Source organism: Pleurodeles waltl, chromosome 3_1, assembly GCF_031143425.1.
Source record: "Pleurodeles waltl isolate 20211129_DDA chromosome 3_1, aPleWal1.hap1.20221129, whole genome shotgun sequence".
Taxonomy (NCBI): Eukaryota; Metazoa; Chordata; class Amphibia; order Caudata; family Salamandridae; genus Pleurodeles; species Pleurodeles waltl.
In genome coordinates, this window is record NC_090440.1 from 541,294,646 (window position 1) to 541,320,462 (window position 25,817).

At 42.8% G+C, this 25,817-nt stretch overlaps 1 protein-coding gene across 2 annotated transcripts in view; it reads right to left on the reverse strand.

Moving 5' to 3' along the window:
- IQCH (IQ motif containing H) overlaps window positions 1-25,817 on the reverse strand; it is a 613,153-nt gene that overhangs the window by 533,553 nt on the left and 53,783 nt on the right. For both annotated transcript variants that reach the window (XM_069222867.1, XM_069222866.1), the window contains exons 2-4: window positions 21,565-21,687; window positions 20,579-20,676; window positions 14,849-14,972 (exon numbers count right to left, since the gene is read on the reverse strand). In XM_069222867.1, coding sequence (XP_069078968.1) covers window positions 14,849-14,972; window positions 20,579-20,676; window positions 21,565-21,687 — 345 coding nt within the window. The remainder of the gene's footprint in view (window positions 1-14,848; window positions 14,973-20,578; window positions 20,677-21,564; window positions 21,688-25,817) is intronic.

Sequence of the window (25,817 nt, forward strand, 5' to 3'; positions counted from 1 at the left end):
TCAAAGCACATAGCTCCAATGTAATATACAATTTTATGTCACGACCGGAGGCTCCTATTATGATTTCTAATCTTGCTTTTATGTGTATAGCAGCAGTCAAGAACGTTAAACTACAACTCCCAAGGGACTTGGCAATGTGCTAGTCAATGGGTAAAAACATAACGGTCACCATAACCAATTGTAAACCAGATGTATGTATAAGGTCCTGCCTGACTGCGAACAGCCCTCTTTTCTTGCTGCTCGCAGTACCTTTCGGTGCTATTATACATTATTCACTTACATTTTACAGTTAAACATAATATTATGCATTTCATTGTGGTTTATTATTATTCCATTAGTACTGTTCTGTGAGTGCCTTGCGCGGTTTGTTTCCTCTTCCTCCTGCTGCGCACTTGTTGCGCATACCCCTTTAGACTCTCAACCACCATTTTGGTCATGTTCTTTGTTGCCGTACTCTTCTACTCGGCTTTGTTCATTTTCCTCGTCGAGCATGAACGGCTCTGTCAGCTGCTATGGTGTTCTAATTTTTCCAACTCCGCTCATTTATGTCATAGGAGGAAGCGGCCTGGTTCTAGCTTCTCTCTGCTTCTTCAGTGATTCTGGAGACACGGCGGAGCTCTGACTCTCCCTGTGAAGCTCAGTCATCGTTCACTGGGGGCGTGGCCTATTTCCCCGCCTTCCCTTCACTCCTTCAGACAATCATATGGCAAGTACATGCCTCGGGCGGGGGTAGGTGGGGGTTATTCTCTAGTCCATTTAAAAGTTTACTTGATAAAATTAACCCTTTCTCCACATTTATACTGTATTTTTGCTCAATAACATGGAAATTGACAACTCTGCTTTATTAAATTAGGAAAACGACAATGGGGAAGCTTTTAAAAACAATTTGAATTAATTTATTAATTTTTCTGTTGAGAAGGCCATTGCGGCTTCCATGGAAAAAATGTCCAAAAATATAGAAAATTCTATGAAAAGCATGATGTCAAAGATTTTACTTGGCCATTCTGCGGGGGAAGCAGAAAACAAAAAACATTATCATTACCTTCTAAAAAGAAACATGTCATGACATCTAATGTTGATTCGGCTCATTTAATTCGGGAAGCTCCCTCACTAAAGAATGAGGACATTGTTCCTTCTGGGTCTCCTGTGAAAGAGGGGAATTCCTTAGCTCACACTTAAGTGTAAGACAAAAACAAAAAAACATCACGGTGCTCCCCAACAAATGATTATTTCAAATATTTTAGACACTGATGATGATATGGGGGATGTGGATAATGAGAAGCTGCTTAACTGGCCGGTCTTATAGCAATCAGGGATCCAGAGGCTCCTTCAACACTTCACAATGCTATCAAGACTACAAGCTGCAGTTCTACCCTAAAAGAGGCAAAGGTTTCCGAGGTTGCAGACAAAAGTATTCCAGATATTCCAATCAACAAGGTGAGTCTTCCTTCTGGTCATACTACTGTGGGGGGCCGTCTTCACTCCTTTCTTACAAAATGGCAAATTATAATGACAGATCCTTGGATTTTAAACACAATTCAAGGCTATCATAAGGTCACCTTTCCAAAAAGGTCTTTCCTCCTCATCCTCCAAAATTTTCAACAGACATGAACAATCTAATATCCTTAGAAATCAAATCCCTTCTACAAAAACAGGCAATTCAATGTCTTCTCCAGACTACTCAGGGTTTTTCAGTTCCCTCTTCTTAGTGCAGAAGAAAAACAAAAAGATGTGCCCAGTTATTAATCTTTGGCTATTTAATCAGTTTTTAATCAGTTTGTAGTATGTTGACTCTTCAAGATGGAGACTATAATTCTTCTCAGAGACTCTTTATGTCAACACATTCGGATGGTAAGACTAGACTTACAGGATGCTTACCTAACAACTCCATCCTTCACACAGAAAATTGTTTAAATTCCAGTGGCAGGGACAAATGTACAGGCTTTCCTCCCTCTTCGGCTCCATGGAGCTTCACAAAAGTAATGAAGCCCATAGTAACTTATCTGAGAGTTCTACACATCAGAATGATAATTTATTTGGATGACATCTTACTCATGAGTCAAGACATTCAGATTCTTCTATCCCATCTTCTTGTTCTCTTCTCACAGATCTGGGTTTCCTGGTCAACGCAGAAAAGTCATTTATTATCCCCACTCAGAAGATCAAATTTCTAGGTTTTCTAGTTCACTCTTCAAGTGCTACTTTACATCTTCCTCAATCAAAAGTAAAAGCAATAAAATCCGAGATCCTTCAGTTGTTTTGCAGTACCCGAATTTCTCTCAGATCCCTAGTAAGTGTAGTAGCCCTTCTGTCCTCTTCCATTCAGGAGATCTTCCCGGGCCCTCTTCATTACCAGGCCTTTCAACGCCTTAAAATCTGCCATCTATGCAACGGTCTGGCTTACTCCGACTCTATCAACCTCGATCTGGAATCTCATCTAGAACTCCAATAGTGGATAGATCATTAGGCACCTGGAATGGCAGGACTATCTCTACGTTGGTCCCTGATCTTGTATTAGAATCAGTCGGAGAGTATGGGGGGCCACTTGTGGTACCAACTCAACAGGGGGTACATGGTCTTTCCAGGAGTCCAAATTACATATCAACTGTTTAAGATGCTTGCAGGCTCATTGGCAACCAAAAGCCTTGCAAAAGACAAAATTCTGTGCTCTATTCTTCTTTGCATGGACAACGTCTTGGCAGTCTATTATATAAATCATCTTGGTGGGACCAAATCCAAGCCTCTAGCAGAAATGGCAAAAAGCTTTTCTGTCTTCTTAACAAGATTTCAGTCACACCAGAGTTTCTTCCAGGCAATCTCAATTCTCTTGCAGATTGGCACTCCCGTCATCTGCAAGACTTCAGTGACTGGAAACTTCATCCCTCCGTTTTCCAGTCTCTAGCTTTAAAGTGGGGTCCTTTCAACATAGATCTTTTCGCCTCACGGCTCAATTCCCACCTCCCTCGGTTCTTCAGTTGGCGTCCAGATCCTCTAGGATTAGCTACAGATGCGTTCTTACAGGACTGCTCGAATTCAATCAACTACGCCTTTCCCCCTCTCCTTATGGTCAACAGAGTCCTCGTTCAGATCAGACACCAGCAGGCTACTCTGGTAATTGTGGTCCCCTTTTGGCAATAAAAAGTGTGGTTTCCCCATCTTTTGGAACTACTTATCAACCTCCCAGTTTTTCTTCCATCTTTTCCCAATCTTCTTCTAGATCCTTTGGGCCATCCTCACAACCTGATCCTCGACAATTCTCCCACTCTCTCTGCTTGGAAAATGGCAGTTATTCCCAGCTTTCCCTTTTTTCGCACAAACTTCAGAATTCATTAACAAAGCCTGGGCTCCAGGAATCACAAACACTTACAAGTCAGCTTGGTCTTTATGGTCTAGCTAGTGTCTGGGAAAACATCTCAATCCCTTTTCAGCTAATATAATCTATATAGATAATTTTATGGCAGCAGAAGCTAGTGGAGGCACGTTTACAGAACCATAAACCTTTACAGATTGGCAATCCCTTTGAATCATCCCCACACTGATGAAAAAAACAGTTGGAAAACACCTGCTTGTTTCTCGTCTTTTAAAAGGAGTAACATTTTCAAAACCTCCTCTTCCAAAATATACCAAATTGTGGGATGTAAATGTGGTTTTAAAGTTGTTTATTTATTGACCTGACAATACAGCTCTTTCTTTATAAATGCCTTCTGCAAAACTTACCATGTTATTATGTTTAATTTCTATTAAACATTTATCAGATGTTAAAGCATTAGGACGTGTCTTCCGGCCAATAAACCCCCACTGGTTATCCTTATTTTCCAGATCATCCCAAGCTTTGTGTTGGACAATGCCTTAAAGTGTATGAGGAACAGACGTTTGATCTCAGGAAGTCCTCTCATTCCAAACTACTTATTTCTTTTCACAAACCCCACTTTCTTGTATCCTCCATCACTCTGGCTTGCTGGATCATGTCCTTACCAGGTATTGATACATCTGCTTTTGGGGCTCATTTCACAAGGGGTGCCACAGCCTTTAAAATCTTTTGGGCAGGCTCCAGACTTGAAGACATTCTGAGATCAGCTGACTGGTCTAATGAAATAAAGTGTTCAAGATGTTTTATTGCAAACCTGTTCACACTGCAGCTTCTGTAGTAGTAAACATGCTTTAAACAAGCATAATAGGATCCTCCTGTCTTGTCATAAAATAAAGATTTTCCTAATAAATTTTGAAGGAAAGTCTTCATTTTATTTGAGATATGGAGGCAAGTATTATCCCACCTCAACACTTGGTAGTTGGTGTTTCTTTCCCTCCCTAACAGCGGATCCAGCGATACCATCTACTTCCACTTAAAGTCTTCATGGACCTTTCACCGACCTTTTCTGCTCTATTTCTTCAACATCGACAAGAAGAATTGTTCCAGTATCCTCGGATCCCTCAAAGAGTTTCCTTTTCATGAACTTTTGCCAGGAATTATTTTATCTGATTTGGGCTTTTTCTTTAGTAATGTCCATGTTACCTTTGTTTACTGGTTCTTTTTGCCATCTCGCACAAGAAAAGAGGGCTGTTCCTAGTCAGGCAGGACCTTATACATACATCTGGGTTACTATTGGTTATGGTTGTCATTATGTTTTTTCCCCACTGGCTAGCAGGTTGCTAAGCCCCTTGGGAGTTGTAGTTTAACGTTCTTGACTGCTACTATACAAGTAAAAGCAAGATTAGAAAGCATAATACTTGCTTCCGTGTCTTTAATAAAATTAAGACTTTCCTTCATAATTTATGAGGAAAATCTACATTTTTGGCCATCTAGGAGAGTACAAACAAAAGATAAAGCACTATTTGAACATGCAGTGTGGTTCTTACACCCGAGTAATGCCTGAATTGCGGAGTAATACGACATCACATGAAATGGCAAATATCTGTCCATGGATCAACAATGAAAGCATTAAGCGTAGAGTTTGGCCTCGAGTGATTTGATTATTAAAACCTTCATGCGTTTACTAGTGCCTCAAAAGAGTTACAATTTAGAATGAAAAAACAAATTCCTAATTCCTAATGATAGGCAAAGGCAAAAGTAATATTAGCAATCCAATTAACAATTACAAAATTAATTAGATTTATAATTTGTACATATATTGTGCTTGAAATAGAGCACTCAGAATCTCAAGCACTGTAAATTCTGAAAGCTAAATGGCTTCAATCGTTTCAAAATAAACACTTTTAAACAATTAAAATAAGGTACCTTAAATATGTACTCTCAAATTAAATATTACTGGCATAAAGGAGGTTGCGTGTACTGATGTATGTACAGAAAGCAGCACGTTCGCACCTAACATAAAAAGTACGCTTTGGTCTGATTATAAGCAACACCAATGAAGACAAACACAAACCCAAACTGGAGCCCAAGCTGGCATGTCCTGTAGCAGGAAAGGGGACTGGTCATGATGTATCAGTCTACAATGCAGTGCTAGGACCTTTTGGTTTTCTGTAGTGTGCTTTACAGCTGCCCTATCTATGTATATATGTGTGTGTCCTACTGGTGGTTGAGCCAGTAGCTAGTTATAGTTATGACCTACTTCCATATGAAAAGCATTTCTTTTTATTTTGCCAATAAATTTGGTGCCGTTTGACAAATCTTTTAATCTTTACGAAATTTCCAAAACAAGTACAACAGTCACTTCAGCTGTTGGTTGTGCTGAAAGTTTTGAAGTGATTCGTCAAGCAAGGGCCGTGAAAAAGGAGGGTCCCAGAATGCTTTTTCCCCCATGCACTGTCCATAGGGATTTTTAGACACAACTACAGCCCAAACCGCTGGACAGAATTACACCAAATTTGGCAGAAAGTTAGATCTTGGTCCAGAAAGTGCCCTTTTTGTGATTTGGCGTAAATCCATTCAGTTGTTTTTGAAATATTACAGGTAAACAAATACAGATAACTAGGGACGCGGATCCACCAGCAGCCGATCCGCCGATCCATGCACCAAAGCAAGGTCCTTATTTGGCTGGCCACAACCTGAGAGAAAAGTTGCAGCTGCCAATTTATTTATCGGGAGACAGTCCCTGAGGCTGCAATGTAGGCTGCAATTTATATAAAGGAGCCATGGTAGAGGTTCCCTGACCCCATATTTGTGTTACAAAGGTGTCAAAAGTAGGTACGATGTTTAAAAAATTGCCTCCAAATTTTTGGGGGCACACACAAAACCCCATTTAAATTCCCGATGGATCCACAGATGCTTCCATAGATACAAAAAAAAATATATATATATATATGCAAAAAACAAAGGAGAACTCTGGAAAGTTCCCAATTTTAGGTGGAGAGCTGCTCTAGTAAGGAGCACCCTGCAACACCAGCGACACTCTAAATTTGCTCAACTCAAATGTCTGCTTATCTAGCAAAGTTTTTATGCATAGGATTAGCAAAGTGCTATCCTCACCGAGCTAGATAGTAACAAAGGGGGTCATTCTGACTTTGGCGGGCGGCGGAGGCCGCCCGCCAAACCCGCCGTCAGAATACCGCTGCGCGGTCAAAAGACCGCCGCGGTAATTCTGAGTTTCCCGCTGGGCTGTCGGGCGACCGCCAGAAGGCCACCCGCCAGCCCAGCGGATAACCCCCTTCCATGAGGATGCCGGCTCCGAATGGAGCCAGCGGAGTGGAAGGGGTGCGACGGGTGCAGTTGCACCCGTCGCGATTTTCAGTGTCTGCTTCGCAGACACTGAAAATCTTGGTGGGGCCCTGTTGGGGGCCCCTGCAGTGCCCATGCCATTGGCAGGGGCACTGCAGGGGCCCCCAGGGGCCCCACGACACCCGTTACCGCCAGCCAGGTTCTGGCGGTCAAAACCGCCAGAGCCAGGCTGGCGGTAAGGGGGTCGGAATCCCCATGGCGGCGCTGCCTGCAGCGCCGCCATGGAGGATTCCCTAGGGCGGCGGGAAACCGGCGGGACACCGCCGGTTTCCCGTTTCTGACTGCCGCTGTACCGCCGCGGTCAGAATGCCCAAGGATGCACCGCCAGCCTGTTGGCGGTGCATCCGCGGTCCCCAGCCCTGGCGGTTTTTACCGCCAGGGTCGGAATGACCCCCAAAGTCTTTTGCCATTTGTACAGCAAAATCTTTAAGCACTTTAAGCATAGGATTGACATAGTGTCATCCTTGCCGAGCTGTAAAATGACAAAAGCCATTTACCACTCCAGGCACAGTATTACAGCTTTGGACTGGTCAAATACCATCCAAGCCAACCTGGAATGAGTAAAGCAACCCCTGACACGTGTTTCACTCTCATTAGAGCTCTTCAGAGGGGTATAGCTTTGTTCAGACACAAGGGAGCACCCAGTATAAGTCAAACCAAGACCCTTTCAGGGTTAGAGTGACGCATAAATTATGCAAAAAACAAAGGAGAACTCTGGAAAGTTCCCAATTTTAGGTGGAGAGCTGCTCTAGTAAGGAGCACCCTGCAACACCAGCGACACTCTAAATTTGCTCACCTCAAATGTCTGCTTATCTAGCAAAGTTTTTAAGCAAAGGATTAGCACAGTGCTATCCTCGCCGAGCTAGATAGTAACAAAGTCTTTTGCCATTTGTACAGCAAAATCTTAGTGTCATCCTTGCCGAGCTGTAAAATGACAAAAGCCATTTACCACTCCAGGTACAGTATTACAGCTTTGGACTGGTCAAATACCGTCCAAGCCAACCTGGAATGAGTAAAGCAACCCCTGACACATTGCTGTACAAATGGCAAAAGACTTTGTCACTATCTAGCTCGGCGAGGATAGCACTGTGCTAATCCTATGCTTAAAAACTTTGCTACATAAGCAGACATTTGAGGTGAGCAAATTTAGAGTGTCGCTGGTGTTGCAGGGTGCTCCTTACTAGAGCAGCTCTCCACCTAAAATTGGGAACTTTCCAGAGTTCTCCTTTGTTTTTTGCATAATTTATGCGTCACTCTAACCCTGAAAGGGCCTTGGTTTGATATATATATATACATACATAAATACTCACATACCCAATCACACATTCTATAACTGTGTGCGTGTAAACTCAGAACCTAACTATAACATCCCTCTAACTTTTGTTGTTTTTTTTTCAGTGAATGTATATATGCATCATGTGTGTAATCATGCAGTTTCTAAATTCCAAATCCTCTTCCACCATCAGGAAACAGCCTTGTTAGCTCGCCATTACTAACTTACAATGGTACAAAAAGAATAATTTGTCAATCAAACTGCAGAGATATCCATTGCCCTAGGACACCAGTGGTAAAACGAGAGTATCCACCAGGAAACTCCCTAGTAATTACTGACTGCTCCAGATCTCACAGAAAAGGCCTCATAACAATTCCGCTCTTAAGTTATCACTGCTTTTTCTCCTTATTGCAGGTTTTCTATGTTTCCATGTTCCTGCATTCCAGTTTTTTTTTACTTGTTCTATATTTTAATACTACATTTCCCATTGTATCTCCTTATCTTACATATAATTCTATCTCTCGCTGTTTTTAGATGTCGCATAGACAGCGCATGCGGCGTCTCTTCAAAGCATTTTGTTTACAATTTAGTGGGCTACAGTCGGCACACAGCTTACCATTGGTTAGCTCTGGGGCTGCTCTCGTTTGCTTCTTTTCTATTTATTGTGGCATGAGGGCGTCGTGCCATCTCTTCAGTTTGTCCATCCCCTTGGAGCAAAGACCAAGTACTTGTGTCCTTCCACTGCTCCAGTTTTTGGAGCTACTTTTGTTGTTGTTTTCAAACACTCCATATGAGTGCTTGTGTTTTCAGGCCTGTCCGTTACTTCTCCGAGCCCTGAACTCCTCCCCCCCACAACCGTTTCATCTCAGCGCCCCACCACCCAGCTTCTGTTTCATATCTCTCCATTCACTAATAAGCCCCTTCAAAAAATGTTGAAGCCAAGCCGTGCTTTATTGGCCCGAGATCTGTCCATCTAAATACAAACAATTAAATAGATAAGTTACTAACCCGGTCACAGCAACTAGCTGCTTCCCTAGTCCTAGCATCAATAACCCGGTGGGCATAAGAGCAGTGCTTAATTTGTAAATTAAGAGGTGCTGGTGCTCAAATCCCTTCTGTTAAACACGAGACTGCTGTAATTAAATCTGCCAGCACTGAATACTGAGGCAGCGTAATCCAGAAGCCATCGCGGGCCTCTTCAATCCATTTACGGCCACCCCTGCCCCTTCAGCTCATCCTGCAACTCTCTACTTTCTCCCTTTATGACGCCTTTTAGTTTTTCCTTCTTCCGTCTTTCACATTTGTGTCTTTTGCTCGCAGCAAATGCTTGAGGCATAAGAATAAGCCCCGGCCCTCACAAATAAGTGCCGGTGCTCAGCACCGGAAACAACAAGCACAAATTAAGCACTGCATAATAGCAATTTGAGTTTACCACAACCGCTTTCAGAGCGTAAAATCAATTCATTTTGATTATTATAAGTGATACAATAAACCAGTGAATATTAAGATGACCATTACGTATAATGCATTAAACCCAACAGAAGTGCAATTGAAAGTTACCTGCATTAACTATGTTCGAGGCACGTCGAAAACAAACAGAATGTAGCAATGCCATTAGTGCTCTATTTTAAACATTAAGAACATTACAAATAAACGTGCAGCACAAGTTGATCTATGAAATAATCGTTTTCCACAGTCAAGCAGACCATCTCTTAAACAAAATGTTTTTGAATTATATTACTTACCGAATTAATCAGTGCTACATGCCAGATGCATAGAATTAGTCATCAATCTTTGTATGTGTGCGTACTGTGAACAGTCCGTATTAGAAAAGTCAGATTGGTTAGAAACATATTAGATGCGAGGAATATTCTCTAATTCTTGTAGTGAACCCAGTTTCGATTGCAGGTAAATTGAGGAGCTCGAGAACACAGATTTGAATCCCAATATGTATAACTCAAATTGTAGTACTTTTTTTAATTTTTTTTACTTGTATTGCTTTTTTTAAAAATAACTTTTATTAATGCTGCAGAGCAGCCAAGCTGTTCTACAACAAAACTAAAAGACATTGACAAAACCCAACAGCTCTCGCATAAGCGAGACCTATTGGCGTTGCCAGTGCTTGTTTTGTTTTCCCGCCCATTTTCTCTTGTACCATTTCTTCCAGAACTTTTTATTTTTCAGCATTTCTCACCGATCTGGTGGCTCCATAGATGAAAGCATCCACTGCACTCAACTGTGCTTAACTATGTTCGAATTCGGTCTGCACGCAGTCCACACTCATCCTTTCGTCCTTTGGAGTCTGGTAAAAACTAACACCAGTGGGTGGACAAACAAGAAACCGCTATAACCATCACCAGTAAACACTCAGACAGAGAACGAACAATTTATGAAATAGTCGCATATTATCTCTCATTGGTTCGATTTTTCGATGGTTTACGCGGTATTTCTCAATGCTTCTATTTGCCAATAGTGCTCTCTGCTTCTCGCACCCCTTGCTGTTGACAAGACAAATGCGTTTTCTATTTAGCATTATTTCCAACATTTAATTTTCATTTTTCATCAGGTCGATTTAAAGTTTTTTTTTTTTTAACCATTTCCCACTTAATCTTTTTTATTATGTTGTATTTACACGTTTTAATTAGCTTCTATTTCTCATTCTTGGTTTATCTTCTTTTGCGCTGTATCTCGTTCTTATGTTTACCCGCACTTTTTCTTTCAGTTTGACACGTTTTATGTTTCAAGTGTTCCTTTTTCTCTGTTGTACTTTTTCTTTTGCTGCTTGCTTTCTCTGTTTTTTTACGGTTTGTTTGCCGCAGCTTTTCTTTCCATTTGCCTCCCCTTCTTAGATATCCGGTATCCATCAGTTATTTTCAGAGGGCGCCTCTAGTTTTCCCTTTTCTCACACAATAATTCTCCCAGTCAGTCTCCATTTCTTTGAGTAAGCACATTTCCCATATCCATGTTTCTCCCCTGTTTTGCCAGGATTGTCCACATGTGTCCTAATGTCGATTACACACCTCTCCATGCAAGTCCCCCCAGACATGTGCGTCCATGTCTCTTAATCTTCCGCTGTCTTCGTCTCCTTCCAGCTGTGCTCTCTTTACGTTTGAAAAGAAACATTCCTCTAAATCGCCATCCACACCTCTTATTTAAGGATTTCATTCAGAATCCGTGGCTTTGCTTTTTTCACAGAGACAGCCGCCATTGTTCAGCATGAGTGAATTCTAACAAAGGAACAAAGTGTAGGATAATGGCGCAGTCTTGTCAGTTTAGGAGAAGCATCTCTCGGCTCTGTCTTTCCTTTCACTCCGAGCTTTTCTTGGCAACCTTCTCCTGCATCCCTCGGTTCTTCTTTCTCGTTTAATTCACTCCTCTTTGAATATTTCTCCTTTACCCCAGATGTAAACCAAAGCAGCCCTGGTGAATTTTGTCAGACTGGCCCCTGTATTTGCCCAGCGAGCGAGCGAGCCTGACCACTACAAAAAGGCTTTGGGGTGGGTGAGGGTGGGTCTCACCCCCCCAAAAATTGGGAAAATATTGCAAAACTGGTGCTTTATACAATACATTTTTCATTATATATTTAATTGTATTAGCTTTTAAAGCATAGTAAATGATGACCTTAGAGTGCACCAGGATACAACAATCTTTGATGAGGCGCTTCAAAGAGTCCCTCACCACCACCCTCTAACAGCGCCTCCCACCTCTCCATAGCCTGCCTCTGATGTGCATTTCATTTGTTTTATAGCACCACTCATATCAGTGTAGGGAGTCGGAGCACTGTACACCGCACACACACACACACACACACACTACGTGGGTAAATCACTGTATATAGAGAATGTCACATAAGCAAAGGGGACTACGAGGTGTGGGATTCACGTCATCCGCACTGGTAGGCATTTTTGAAGAGTGCTTTGCCTGGAGAAGCACAAACTTGGGATTCAAAACTACTAATAAGTATTTATTTCTACTCAAACAAATCTTTTTAGCAACATCAAGATGATGAAAAATTGGGAAAAGACATAACTTTCTAACCTGTAACATGCAGTTTGCATGCAACTCTTCGATTGCAGTTCATAGCTCACTGTGCTATATTACGACTGTAAATTATGAACTGCATAGTAGCTAAAGGATCTCTATGACAAAAGCTGTAACCCTCTGAGCTATGCACATAAAATACAGTTCTGTGATCTGCGTGGTACACATTCTTTGCAGGAGGCTTATAAACACCCTGAGAAACCTTAGATGAGTTAAAACTGCCACTAGACAAAACTCCCATATCTCTCCAGCAAGAAGATTAATCACCAGAAATATCATGACACCTTTCTTGTTGCTTAAGAACTGCTGCACATACGAGGAACTCTGCAGCTGGTGCTTTCAAAACCATAACATATTTCAAAACACAGAGAAGGGGGAAACAAAGTGAGTACTGAGTTGATTATGCTGGCCCGCTGATTTTGTTACTGAGGGCAGATATTGCAGTAATGCTGCAAAACTGTCCCCCAACCTCCCACCCAGTAACAAAACCGTCTCCCTACCCTTCCACCCTCCCAGGAGAAATGCCCAACGCTGGGTATAGCCAATCTGGCCTTGATTGCCTTATTTGAGTGTTGGGGATGGGCCAGGACTCACAGGGGCGGAACATCAAGTGGGTCATGATGCCCCTCCCCATGCCCAACAATGATAACAAATAGCACATTAGTCTCTGTTCATCTGCATATATGGTTCATGCCATGCTGCTTTGTCATATGTAGCAGTTCTAAACTAAGGGAATACGAGGGGTTAAAACATGCATTGAGAGAAAATCACACCGAATAAGCCAACAAGCAGCATTTTGTCATGTCTGTTACACTGTATGGTTGTATGCTACACTGTACCATGGACTGGAGTTTAACCTTTGCACTGTAGTACAAATTTGAACACTTACCACCAATATGAAGTGGTCTTTAACATCTGCATCATACAGTTAACATATTGGCTATAGGGAACAGGAAAGTGCCCAGAGGTGAAAGGCGCTACACAATGGAGGTGCAATACAGCATGTGGAGTCCACACAGGAGCAGAAGAAAAGTAGCCAAAAGGAATGGGCAACATGCCATCAGCTATGGTATATGCTCTGATAAGTCTTCTCAGGGACGTCAAGGGGCAACCGCTGACAGTGGGCATTATACAAGAGGCCGCAGTACTGGTCTGAGAGGGACACCATGCTGCTACAGAGGAGCAACCGTTATACATACTACATGTCTTAGGAAGAGGCATCATAAGCCAGCTGCGCTGTGCTTGAGGAGCGACACGGTGCAGCCCCCAGGAATTAAGCTTTACACAACCAGCCCTGGCACTTGTGCTGAGGAGCAACCCTTATATGACCAGTGCTAGTCTATGCCTAAGGAGCACCTTCAACTTCCCAAGGTATATACTATGGGGAGTCCATTCAGGTACAGCAGGGAGCAGCCTATTGGAATAGGCATTATGCTAGCAGCCATAGTGTGGGGTCTTCAGGGTCCTTCCAGGTGCAACAAAGGCGCAACCCATAAGGATGAGTAGCATACAATCAGCTCGTAGGAGGGAACATTATACAGCCAGCCCTAGGGTATGATCCCAACAGTTCAACTAAAAAGGAATGGGCATTATGAACCCGACATTAGCATATTCCTGGACATCCCAATGCTGGAGTGGTAGAGAAATAAGAATTCTATAGCCAGTCCTAGTATATACTACTCTGAGGGGTCAACTGAGGAACAGCAGAGGAGCAACCAGCAACCATTATATGATCAGCCATAATACATGCCTGGAGAGTGACAGGCGCAACCCAAGGGAATCCGAAATTATTAAACCAACCTTGTTGTATGACCTGCGGAGTCTAGGAACATTTTCCTGGCTTACTCCACACAGTAACCGAACCTTTGCCCAGCCCTCTCTTTCCCATTTCCCCTCACTCAATCTCATCCTTTCTCCCACCCCTGCTCTATTCCGCCATCTCTAGACCCCTCACCCTAGCAGAATCATACCCCCCACACTCCTTCCACTGATACCTCCTCATCCCTGCATTCCTCTCCTCGCCTTGACGACCGAGTTAAGTTGTATCTTCTGACCTCCTCTCGTCCTCCACCTGTACAGACAACAAGGATCAATGACTCCACACACCACCAAAATATCTCTCCATAGAGAATCGTACAGCCCCCTTCTTCACGGAGTAAAATGTCGTCTTATCTCAGGAGCAACAGGGAACAGCCATAGTAATGGGAATTGAAAAGCTCAATTTTGTGCAGCTGGTCGGAACACTCTCGTACCTTCATGCTCATATTTTTCCATGGGCAGTGAGTGTCACAACCTTCTGTGCCACTCTTTTCATTGCCTGGTGCCCAAAGAATCAATATCCTGTTGTCACTGAGTTATGCTCAGATATTCACTGCTCATTGCGCCCTCTTCTGACTACAAACGGTGCCCAAGCTCATCCTGCCCGCTCCTCTCCCCATGTGAAGCCTAGGCTGTCAGGGTCTATTATGCCCCCTCTTGCCCACAACTGGGCCCAAGTTATCAATGCAGCTAGTGCCTAGGGCCCTGGCACCCTACATAATTTTTTGTCCCTGCCTAGTACCAAGTCTCTAAATGCCCAGAACACCCCTTTTTTCCACATGTAGAATCTATGATCTTTGGGTCTATCCTGCCACCTCTCCCGCGTGCCAGGTAGTCAAGCCCTCTATGCACCTATTCACAAGTGCCTAGTGCCCTGACTCTTCCATTAGATTGTGTCGCCAGGTGCCAAGGTGCCCCATGCCCGCTGCAACCTCTTTTGTTCAGACCTTCTGTGAATGTTGCTCCCCCACTCCCCCTCCGACTTCTCTGACAGCCCCAGTGTACAGAATCCAGATACAGCACGCATTTCAGTGGCAGACCTGTACACCTGCGGAGACACGGATGGGTCTGCTCGACGAAGGAACAGCTGGCGGTCGATTATTTGGCATCTGTGGGTGAAGAAACGGCTTGTGGGCACAAGCGGCGGCATCCATCTGAGGCACCCTGCGAAACAGTGGAAAACACAGCCTCATTACCAAACATTTACACAGGAACCAGGGCTGCAGGGCCCATGAACATACCCCGCTTCTGGCAACACACTCGGCAAATCTGTTCTTATTCAGTTCCTTTGTTAGCAATAATAATTTATACAGATCCATTGTATCTCCACACTGCAGACTACTTGCAGAAGAACTAGGAATCAGGCACATTCCTCTCCTCATAATTACAGCCTTGTCTGTCCAGGCAGCAAGACCTGCGGGCATTCACAGAATATGTAAATTGGAATAAATATACCCATGACGCCTTCCATCACTTGGGAATGGAACTTATCTTTCCTTCTGGATTCTACTTAGCCACATCGAAACATAATGCTGTAATTTCAAAATATCGACGTAATATCATCAATGGGAACAATTCAACATTATTAATTTTTAACATATTTCATTTTCAAAATATTTTCACAATTTTATACTGCGAGATTCCCACGCCTTTAGTAACCCTACGTTCATCCAACAATCTTTCCCCACCCGCCATTCCTGTTTTGGGAACTCCGAGCTGTTGGTGGGTACTATTCCCACTCGCCATCCTGGTTATTTTAGTGCTTTTAGGGCAATTTTCCTGTCCTATTCCACGCAGTAACCTCACCTTTACCCATCCCGTTTCCCATTTCTCCTCAACTCAATGCTTATACTCGACTCTTAACCTTTCTCGCACCCCCTGCTCTATTCTATCTCCATTCTCCTTTCCCTAGCAGAAATTATACCCCGCATCCCTTCCATTCATACTTCCTCATCACGTCACTCCTCTCCCCACTGAGTAAACTGGTATCTGCTGAGCTCACCTCAGTAGGGCCTCCCTTCCTCCATCTGTACAGACAACAAGGAGCATGGCCTCCATACACCACCAACATATCTCTCCATCGGGAATCGTACAGCCCTCTTTAATAAGTCAAATTACGTTTTCCTCCATCACTAACCGCTCTCACTCCTTCCTCCAACCTTCCACATTCCACCTCTAGTCCCTCTAACTACCTCAGATTTCCTCCTTGTGGCTCAAGGGTAATTTGATTTCCCTTCTCATTCTCTTCCATCCTGTTGCTTTAAGGTATATACTCTCTACCCTCACCTGTCGGCGGTCTGTGAGAAAGATGGAAACTGGGAATCACACTGAAATGCCTCTCATGTCTGCCCCCTTGGTAAGTTGTCAAGCTTGTCTCTACTTTGCTTTTAGCATAACTGCAGACCTGCAGGTAAACACCACATAGAGATGTTGACACCATTAACACCCTTGATCTTGACATGCTATTGTTTACCAAAACTTGGCCTAATAACTACCCGCAGAGCATCAGGGACCTTTCTCTACCTCCTGAATGTTCTATCATTCCACTTGAGCGGGAAGGTAATACTGGGTGGTGCTGGAAATATACATATAATGACCACAGTTTCCAAACTGCATCATTTTCCAAGTGGTGTGCTCGATCATGACCCTACTAATGCCACTCCTACTAGGAAACACCCATCTACCACCAGTCTGGTAATAATCATTAGGGCTGGCTTTAGGGCAGTGCAACCGGTGCGCCGCACTGGGCGCTGAGCTGGAGGGGGTCAATGACCTCAGAGGGGGCGCTGCGCTGAGCAATAACTAACGATTGAAAAGCATCTGCTGCAGAGCTCATTGTGGGTCCAGCTTTCAGGCAGTAATGAAATTGTCCATATAACTCTTGTGATTAACGCTCCTCCTAGAGAGAGAGATATTTTGTCCAGTGGCAGTTTTGACTAACCATAAGGTAGTGAGGAGGGTTAATATGCCTGATGGAAAGAACAGATCTGTATTTTATGTAAATAGCTGAGTGGATCAGTAAGACTAGTCTTTAAACTTTAAAATAAATGAAATTTATGTGAGAGAGGGGCTATGGAGAGGCGAGGGGCACTTTGCTGGGTGGAAGTGAGGGAATCCGAGGAGGAGGTCATGGGGGAAGATTGTTACACCGAGCACCATCAGTGCTAATGCCGGCCCTGATAACCATACATTTGTTGAACAACATATGGAACATCTCTGCCCAGCTATTAGCCTCTTCAGGCAGTACTCTTCGGAGAGATGTCAACCTCCACTAATATGACCTAACCAACTCGACTGTCTCACAATGCTTCAGTTTTCCTTCCCAAAAACAACATTATGCAGTACTGAAACATGTGAAAAAGCAAGGTCAAGGAGCTACATGTGATCCTGTAGTTACAAAAGAGGGCACTATGGCTGTTGATAACCCCACCCCATCCCTCAGGACTGGATGGATCGCTCATTCTTAAATTTATTTCACCCTTTTTTCATCAAGACATCCAGAATGGGCCTATATAAAAACCTGGACCAAAGATATCAAACCCATCAACCAGTTAAACTTTGCATCTTGTGTCCCGAACAACTTACTTCCTATCTCTATAGTCCAGGAAGTTAGCGCTCCTACCTTTTATTATAAGAAACTATCGGCCTGATTACAACTTTGGAGGAGGTGTTAATCCGTCCCAAAAGTGACGGTAAAGTGACGGATATAACACCAGCCGTATTACGAGTCCATTATATCCTATGGAACTCGTAATACGGCTGGTGGTATATCCGTCACATTTGGGACGGATTAACACCTCCTCCAAAGTTGTAATCAGGCCATATGTGTTAATGATTTTGCCACTCAATGAGAAATGACTAAAGACAAAAAAAAAAAAAATCAACTTCCAGTCCTAAAGAGAGACAGAGAAATGTGTGGCCAAAACCATGCAGCTCGCATTATAATATGACCAGTAAAATCTACCAAAAGTATTTTCACAGCCAAGGTCAACAAAATTAAATGTCAGCTTGATTGTGCCAAAAATACATTCAAACGGACTTTGATATTCTTAGGAGGATCTCAGGCGGATGTCCAATCCTCCTTTCTCATTTTATGTTGCTGACTCAGACCTGAATATAAGAGGTTGCTCTTTTTGGTGACTCTAAGACCCTTAACTTCGAACTTTACTTTAGAAAATCTGCTGATACCTTGTACAGTGTCAAGGAAATCGCTCAGACTGAGTTAATTAAATCCATTTCTAAAACAAAACCATCAAACCATCCATCCCGGAGGTGTCCACCACAGGTCCAAGAAGGCTAGGCCTTTGCCATATTTGCAGAATATCCACTTAACATACATTACCACATCCGGAATCTAAATGAAGTTAATTTACATCATCAGCAGCAGGCCTGAAAATCTAGCATTGGCCTGTCCAACTGGACCTACAGTGGGTACCCCTAACCTGAACGACCTCATTCCTGCGTTCATAGGACTGAACACAGCAGACCACCTAGACCCCTTTATTAAAAAACTGCGCTCCCCAAAACCTTGAATTGTGCCCTCGTCTGCACTAATTAGCCCATCCTTTATTTCAAATCTGAATTTTAACACTTCCTTTTTTAACAGATTTCTCTACTCCAATTTACCCTTATGTCCTTCCGTGTTTCTGCTAGTTCTACTTTACTTTCCTTTGTCCACTCCACCTCACTTTTTTTTTAAAATAATGGATTAATGCTATTTTTCCTTTTTGTACATACTTTACATATGTATTTTGTAAATTGGTTTATTGCTGATTTGTAATACATTTATTTTTATCATTCTTCTGGAGTTAACCTCTCTCTTGACTTACATTGGCTCTTATATTTTCCTCACTTCACTGTAAAGCACTCTGACGGCCTTTGGGTCTGGTGAGTGCAATAAATAACCACAAAAACACATAAATCATTTGTCAGGAGAATCAGAATTTTTCGAATCTTATGCTAAATCCATCCCTTTTTGCGACAAAATAACTTTAAAAAAAATACATGGTTTGTTTTTTTTGAATGGCATTTCCAGTATTTTTAAGAATGCCCTTTTTTATTACTACATGTTACAGCGGATGCGTGTTTTAAGTTATTTTTACCGGTCTGTGACGGGATTGGGAAGAGCGATGTTAAAGAGGCGCACAACACAAGTAGAGGTTTAAGTAAAGATAATGGTATTTGTGTGTGAGGACACGGAATTCAACCCTTTCAACCTTTTCAGTTTTATCCACGGGCCTTAGCACTCAGTAGGTTCCCAACAGATCCAGAAAACACTCCATCCGGGTCGCAGGATATCATTGCCATTTAATTTATTTTCCTCAATGGATTGGCATTTTTACAGTTTACTAACTTAGAAACAGTTAGCAAGGAGTAAAGACATTTATTTTTTCTTTGTGAGACTTGCAGCTAGCTTTTCCACCCAGCGTGACTACTCTAATATACTTACTGCAGCTTTAACATACACAGACTTATTTCATTTGGGTATCTATCTTTTTATCCATGTTACTAATATCCACACTAGGTCACTTCCGCAATGCCACAGAACATTAATATCCATGTGATGTCCCTTTCTGTGATGCCACACTGCATGCAAATTAAGAGGGGCCTCGCATCTTCACTTTTGCCCAGGGCCTGACAAGTCCTAGGACAGGCCGAGATCAAGGCACACGCTGTACTAGCTGCATCTCGCAGCTTCAGGTAGAAGCTCTGAAATGAACACATTACTTAATTTTCTCCACTCAACTTGTAGAATCTCTTAAGCGGTCAGCTACAGATTAGTCTTCAAGACACATTGTGTCAATGGGAAGAAAATGAGCAGCCATCAGGGGCCTAGCAGTCCGCAAAGGCCATTACTATCTCAATATGTTACAGAATTTGAGTTGCCGCCTACCTACCAATAGAGGCTTAAGAAGCATGGCTGAAGATGGATGGGGTGATCTTAATATTGGAGGCCTACCTAGAAGAGAGAGTTTCAGTGATTCTGCCGAGGGGCATGTGGCTATGGAGGGCTCATCAATCATCGCCACCTGCTCTCAAGATGGGTCATTTTCTTTCTGATTGCAGAAAGGGCATCAAGTGTACAAATAAGGCTGTCATGGAGCATGGGGTGCGACATAGGACCTATTAGGAATTCCTTTTTTGGTGTTTGGAGACTTTGTCACAGACCGTCCTCCAGGAGATTGGTAGCCAGTGAAAATATGCGTGGGGTTCAGTTGCCACGATCACGTTGTGTAAAGGTAGCTGTATAGGCACACTACCATTCTGACTGGACGTAGCTCTAGTTGAAGTTTCTCTACATGGGAGATACACAGGCTCACTGGGAAAGTGTGAGAATTCTCGACAGGTCAGCACTTCAGAAAGGCTGGTCAGGCAGGGGCAGAGTTGGTTAATTTTAACACAAAACTAAGATGAGTTGATCACATACCAGGTGTGGCCTGGCATGTCTACTGCTAGTTACAGTAGGCTGTGATTGTGGTTTTGGGGCATAAGGGATTGGTCTCTCATCTACAGTGGTTGTCTCGAGTCTGCCTCTGTGACTGGTGGGAGGAGACAGACATTGGCTCTGGATAAAGACAGGTGACCAGACAGTAGCAGACCTGCTCATTACCTGCTTCGAGCAGCTGGACTCTGGGCGGCGATCTGTGGACTGTGGTCGGTGTCTCATTTATAAAAAGAATCAAGTATCATAGATGCCAGATTCTGATGATAGCACAAAGGAGCCACTACGAATAAACAACAGCGAGAAGGGAGAGGGTGGGTTTACTCACCATTTCGAAGGCTGATGATAATTCTTTTCCTTGGCCTCTGCAGAAGCAATCGTTAAGATACGGCTATTTAACGTCTGCAGATACTCTTCGGTGTGCTTCTGTGGAAGGAAGGGAAAAGCACAAACTAGCATTCATCATAAAACCATTAACTCAAATATGCACTCTCCACCAGGAAACTAAACGGTTTATGGCCCACATTTACTAAAAGCATTAGCTAGTGCTGTGTGCATGCTATGCTAACCTGTGTATGCAAGAGTGAAGTGCCATTTCCAGCCTTCGCTACTGAAGTCAGTGAGAGCATCACAAAAATAATGAACTTAATGCATATTGGTTGATGTTCTTGGCGCCTTCTGCAGTAAGCTTGATGGGGCGAGTCCAGCATGCTAGACCGTGACTCTGCTGGTGCCAGGAAGGAATCCCCAAGCCCACTGCTCCTTTGTGAAGGGAAGGGAGAAAAGGCAGGGTGTCAAGGGTTCCTGTAGAAGGTGGGACATAGTATGGGATCTACATCATCGTTGATGGTTTACCGCAAAGCTATGATGATGCAAAGGTAGCAAGCTATAAGACCATTCTCTGGAGGTTTGGCTATAGGAAAGACAATGTGGTGGACTTCATGTGTACATTTTACCATTATGGTTCATTTGGTAGGATGGGCTGGCAACCTGGGAAGGAGTCATGTCGGTTCTGATGGACCTTTATGTCTAAGCCACAATTAAAGCAAAACAAATATCTACAGCATCAATTACCATGAGTGTGGAACGAGTAAACACCAAGCAGGGCACACAGAAAATTCATTGCATCTCAACACGATAACAGTCCAATTTTTGCAGTGAAACAGGCAAGGTATAAAAAGTGTTTAACGTGTGCACATGAATTGCTCATCATGGGTGCTGCTGGACTGGCCTATGACACTGGAGGGATCTGACTTTATGAGGACCCTTAAGTTACAAAATAATGGTTGGCAAAATAGATTCTATGCTGCGTACTCTGAGTCCCAGTTCTGTACGGTGAATGGCTGTTTCTAGGGCCTGGATGTCCACAGCCCCACCATCGTCCTGGATGCTGATGTGGGTAAGCCTCTTCTTTAGGTGCCGTAGATCCTCCTGGACCTGAAAAAGAAGAACCCAGAACACATTCTTAATGAGATGCTCAAAACTGAGAAGTGCAGGCAGAGGAAGGCCTGATGCACAGAGCATCGACTCTACCTTGCGAGGAATCCATGGGAGGAATTGAATACACTAGAGGTAGGCCAAGATATGGGTAGGGAGCATTACTAGTACCCAGACACAGTCACGTACCGATTTCTTCTCCAACGCATATCAGTAATGAAAATAATGCACACTTACAAATCCAAATGTTTTATTGGTGACCACCCTAAGGCCATGACTGAAGCCTGTACTACACCAGCACTTGAAGTGGGTGCATCAGTGTCTTAATGGGTGCATCAGTGTCTGTGTGGGTCTGTGAGTGGGTGCATGAGGGTGTCAGTGGGTATATAAGTCGGTGTGTGAGTCTGAGTGGGTCTGTGAGTGGGTGCGTGAGTGTTTCAGTGGGAGTAGGAGTGGCAGAAAGATATTGAAAGAGAGGGAAAGAGAGAAAGAGAGGGTGAGAGAGAGACTTTTTTTAGGCTTTGATGTATGATATACTTAGAATGACATTTTAGTTTAATTAAAAAATTCAAATGTATTTTTTATTCAAAAAAATAAAATCACCTTCTATTTTTTATTTTAAAATTTGTAATTTTTTTAAAAAAAAGAGACTCGAACCCTTAGTGCTCAGTGTGAAAGTCCTTGACCTTCATGCTGAGCTATTCTTTTTTTATTTTCCAGCCTGTTTTTTTTAAAACCCTTTAGGAGCTATCTGGGACTGCGGTGGAGCCCTCAAGGGCCCATGCGGCCCCTTTATGTATTTTTATTTTTTAAATTGTTTTATTTCAAAACAAGCCATTATCTGAGATGGCAGGGGGAGCCTCAAGGCCTCCCCCGCCGTCCCATTGCTTCAGCAACCATGGAGCTGCTTTAAGAGCAGCTCCCTGCTTGCTGAAGCATTTCATCTCTGTTCCCTGCATGCGTGCAGGGGACAGAGATGATAGCTTTGGTTTTTGACAGCGGGACCTGCTTTACAGGCCCTGCTGTCAAAAACGGAAGCGTTTGCTGTGGCTTGGCTGCAGCTGCAGAGCTGCAGACAAGTCTCAGCAAACAGCTATGTCCCGGGGGTGGGCACACCGGGACATAGCAGGAGATGGCCCTGGTGGGTGGTGGTCCGCAGGGCCATCAGTGGCTCCATGAGGGGGCTATGCAGCCCCCTTCCAACATATGCATAGCCCCGGAGAAATGGTGGTCCCTGGGGCTAACGGGTGTCTGAAACGGACCCCCCTTACATTACTGAGTGTGTGCCCCGGGGGTGGTGGCCCCTGCTCATAATTTATTGCAGCCCCGGGGAGGCGGTGGTCCCAGAGGCTGTGGGGGAAGCCATCGGGCCTCTCCCACATATAAAAACATTTTTGCCCTAGGGGGTGGTTGTCCTGGGAGGTGATAATAGGGAATATCCCCACATTCCAGGTGTAAGTTTCTTCCTCTGGTATTTAATGCAATAGAGGGTTGAATAAAACCCTTCTTACAGGGTGTGGTAATACTGCTATGGGAAAATTTGAATGGTAGATATGGGATTTTAAAAGAAAAGGGAGGTGCACAAAATTGAGGGTCTGTAATATAGAGAAGTACATGAAAATTAAGTTACAATATTTAAGAAATTAAATATTGGTAGTCTCAGTAATAATGAATCATGTAGACTGTGTCCTTCTACTTATTTGGCACAGAAAGTTCTTCACTAATCGAAGATATCGAAGGATGCATTAATGTAATCTACAGGCACAGGAGATGCATTAAGGAGCCAGAATTGACATTTAATGTAATCATTATATAAGAAGGGAACAAAATGAAGAGATGTCTGAAGCAATAAGGTGTGTAGGAAATCAGGCAATAGGGCCCGGTTACACATAATTGATTGTTGTGTAATATATTGGAATGTCGGATGTTATTAGAAATACAGGGACTTCTGCAATTGGTATAATAGAAATATTCTTTAAAAAAAGTTGGTTCAGCTAGGGGGAAAGTTACCTGGGAGAGAAGGGATGTGCACTGAAATGGGCGTATAGCCAATGTTGAAAAAAACTTTATATAAATGAGATTGTAAATATTGTTTTTCTGTATTCTTTTCAGTTATTGTTTACGTTGTGTATATTCTGTTGATGTTCTGTGTCCTGAAGAAGGTGGGTTGTAGCATCCTAAAGACCACCGAAACGCCGCGTCGACAATAAATGTTTTATTGATAAAAAGTTATTTTACTGTTTTGTAATTGGAAACGGAAATAACTGGCTTTTAAAGTTTTTTGCAATTATTATATATTTCTATGAATGTATGATGATGTTTATAAATACAATTAATACATAGATATAATAGTGAAGTCAGCAAAAACATATTTTATTGAGTTGTAGGTGATAAATGCAGAGATCATTTTACATATATAAGCTGGAAGTTAATGGCTTTATCTGTGGCTCTGCATATGGGTATACAGTGGTTGAATTGATAGTATGTTGATTTATTTATTATATGCCTGTGTTGATAAATAATTTTTATCTGATTATGTGTATATTCTAGATATATATAGTTCTTTCGAAAATACGTATTGCTACTATGTCATAACAATAAACTACACACATACTCTTTAAACCTGTTTAACTAATGTATATTTACTCACAGTTTACATATGTATATGTATGTACATATATGTGTGTATGTGTATGTATGTGTTTGTGTGTGTGGATATATACATATATATGTGTATGTTATTCTATGCTTAACATGTTCATAGGTCATTGCATAGCTCCTAGCTAAGTTGTTATATTAGATACTTATGAATCCCTGCTATCATTTTATATCACACTGATCAAATGTTTATTATCCTATTACTATAAACTTCCAATTAACACTTCTTGATTCTTCCCTCCTCCACCCCTCCATTACTCCAGTCAATCCAACTAACAAACTCACATATTTGCGGCTCAAATTAACTCATAATACTACTAAAACTTTACTCATATTTCCCTATACTAATCCACCACTAATTCCGTTTGGGTTCCGGAGTAACGTGCTACTCGCCGAAAAACGCTTTGACGCCTCGTCAGGGGTAGTAAGCGCTATAGAAATACTGTTACAATTACAATTATTCTCTCAGCAGGATAACTGTGCCCCTGTATATATAAGTGTACAAAAGGGAATTAATTGTGCATATATATATATATATATATATATATATATATATTTTTTTTTTTATTTATTTATTTTTTTTTCCCCTTTTGGGTAGTACCTCTTCTGATTTTTGGAGTTACAGGGGTTGGCCACAAGACTGCCAAACTCCGTTGCACACAGCCATAGGCCTTACGTGGCGGTGGTTGGATTAATTTATAGTAATTAAAGCTACTTTACATTTAAAAAAACATAGAAATAAAAAAAATAAAAAAGGATTACAGGGACATTATAGTTAGGTTCCGAATTTACTCACACAAAACCATAGAAATTCAGCAGTTAGAGTTATTTCAAGTACCTATAGCTCCCACCCTAAGGTAACTATAACTTGCACCCTCACCTTGCATTACTAATTACCCTAGATAGAACAGCACTCATGACAACTTTTATAACATCATCAAAAATATTAATGAAACATTAGTAGTCAAATTATTGACGAGAAAACTGTGCATCCGCTGCCCTGATGGATTAGAAGCGCCACCACCTCCAGACCGTCAGGATCTCTGATCCTGGCGGAGCTGGCAGTTCCCTGGCGGCCTGACCGCCAGGGTTAAAATATTGTGCTCAGATTGCCGCATTGGTGGCGGTCCGACCACCATGGAACCTGGCGGTCTTGTGACCCCAAGGTTCGTAATGAGACCCTATGGGCCTCATTACGAGGCTGGAGCTCTTAAGACCGCCAGCTGCCACGGTCCAACCGCCGACACCGCCAGGCTGCAGCCAGCTTGCAGCCTGGCGGTCCCAGCAGTTGTAATCCGCCAGGGCAGCGCTGCAAGCAGTGCTGCCCTGAGGATAATGAGTCCCCATCTGCCAGCTTTTCATTGGCAGTAAGCACCGCCACGGAAAGGCTGGTGGAAAGGGCGTGTCAGGGACCCTGCACTGCCAATGCTCTTGGCATTAGCAGTGCAGGGGCCCCCATACACAACCCCATT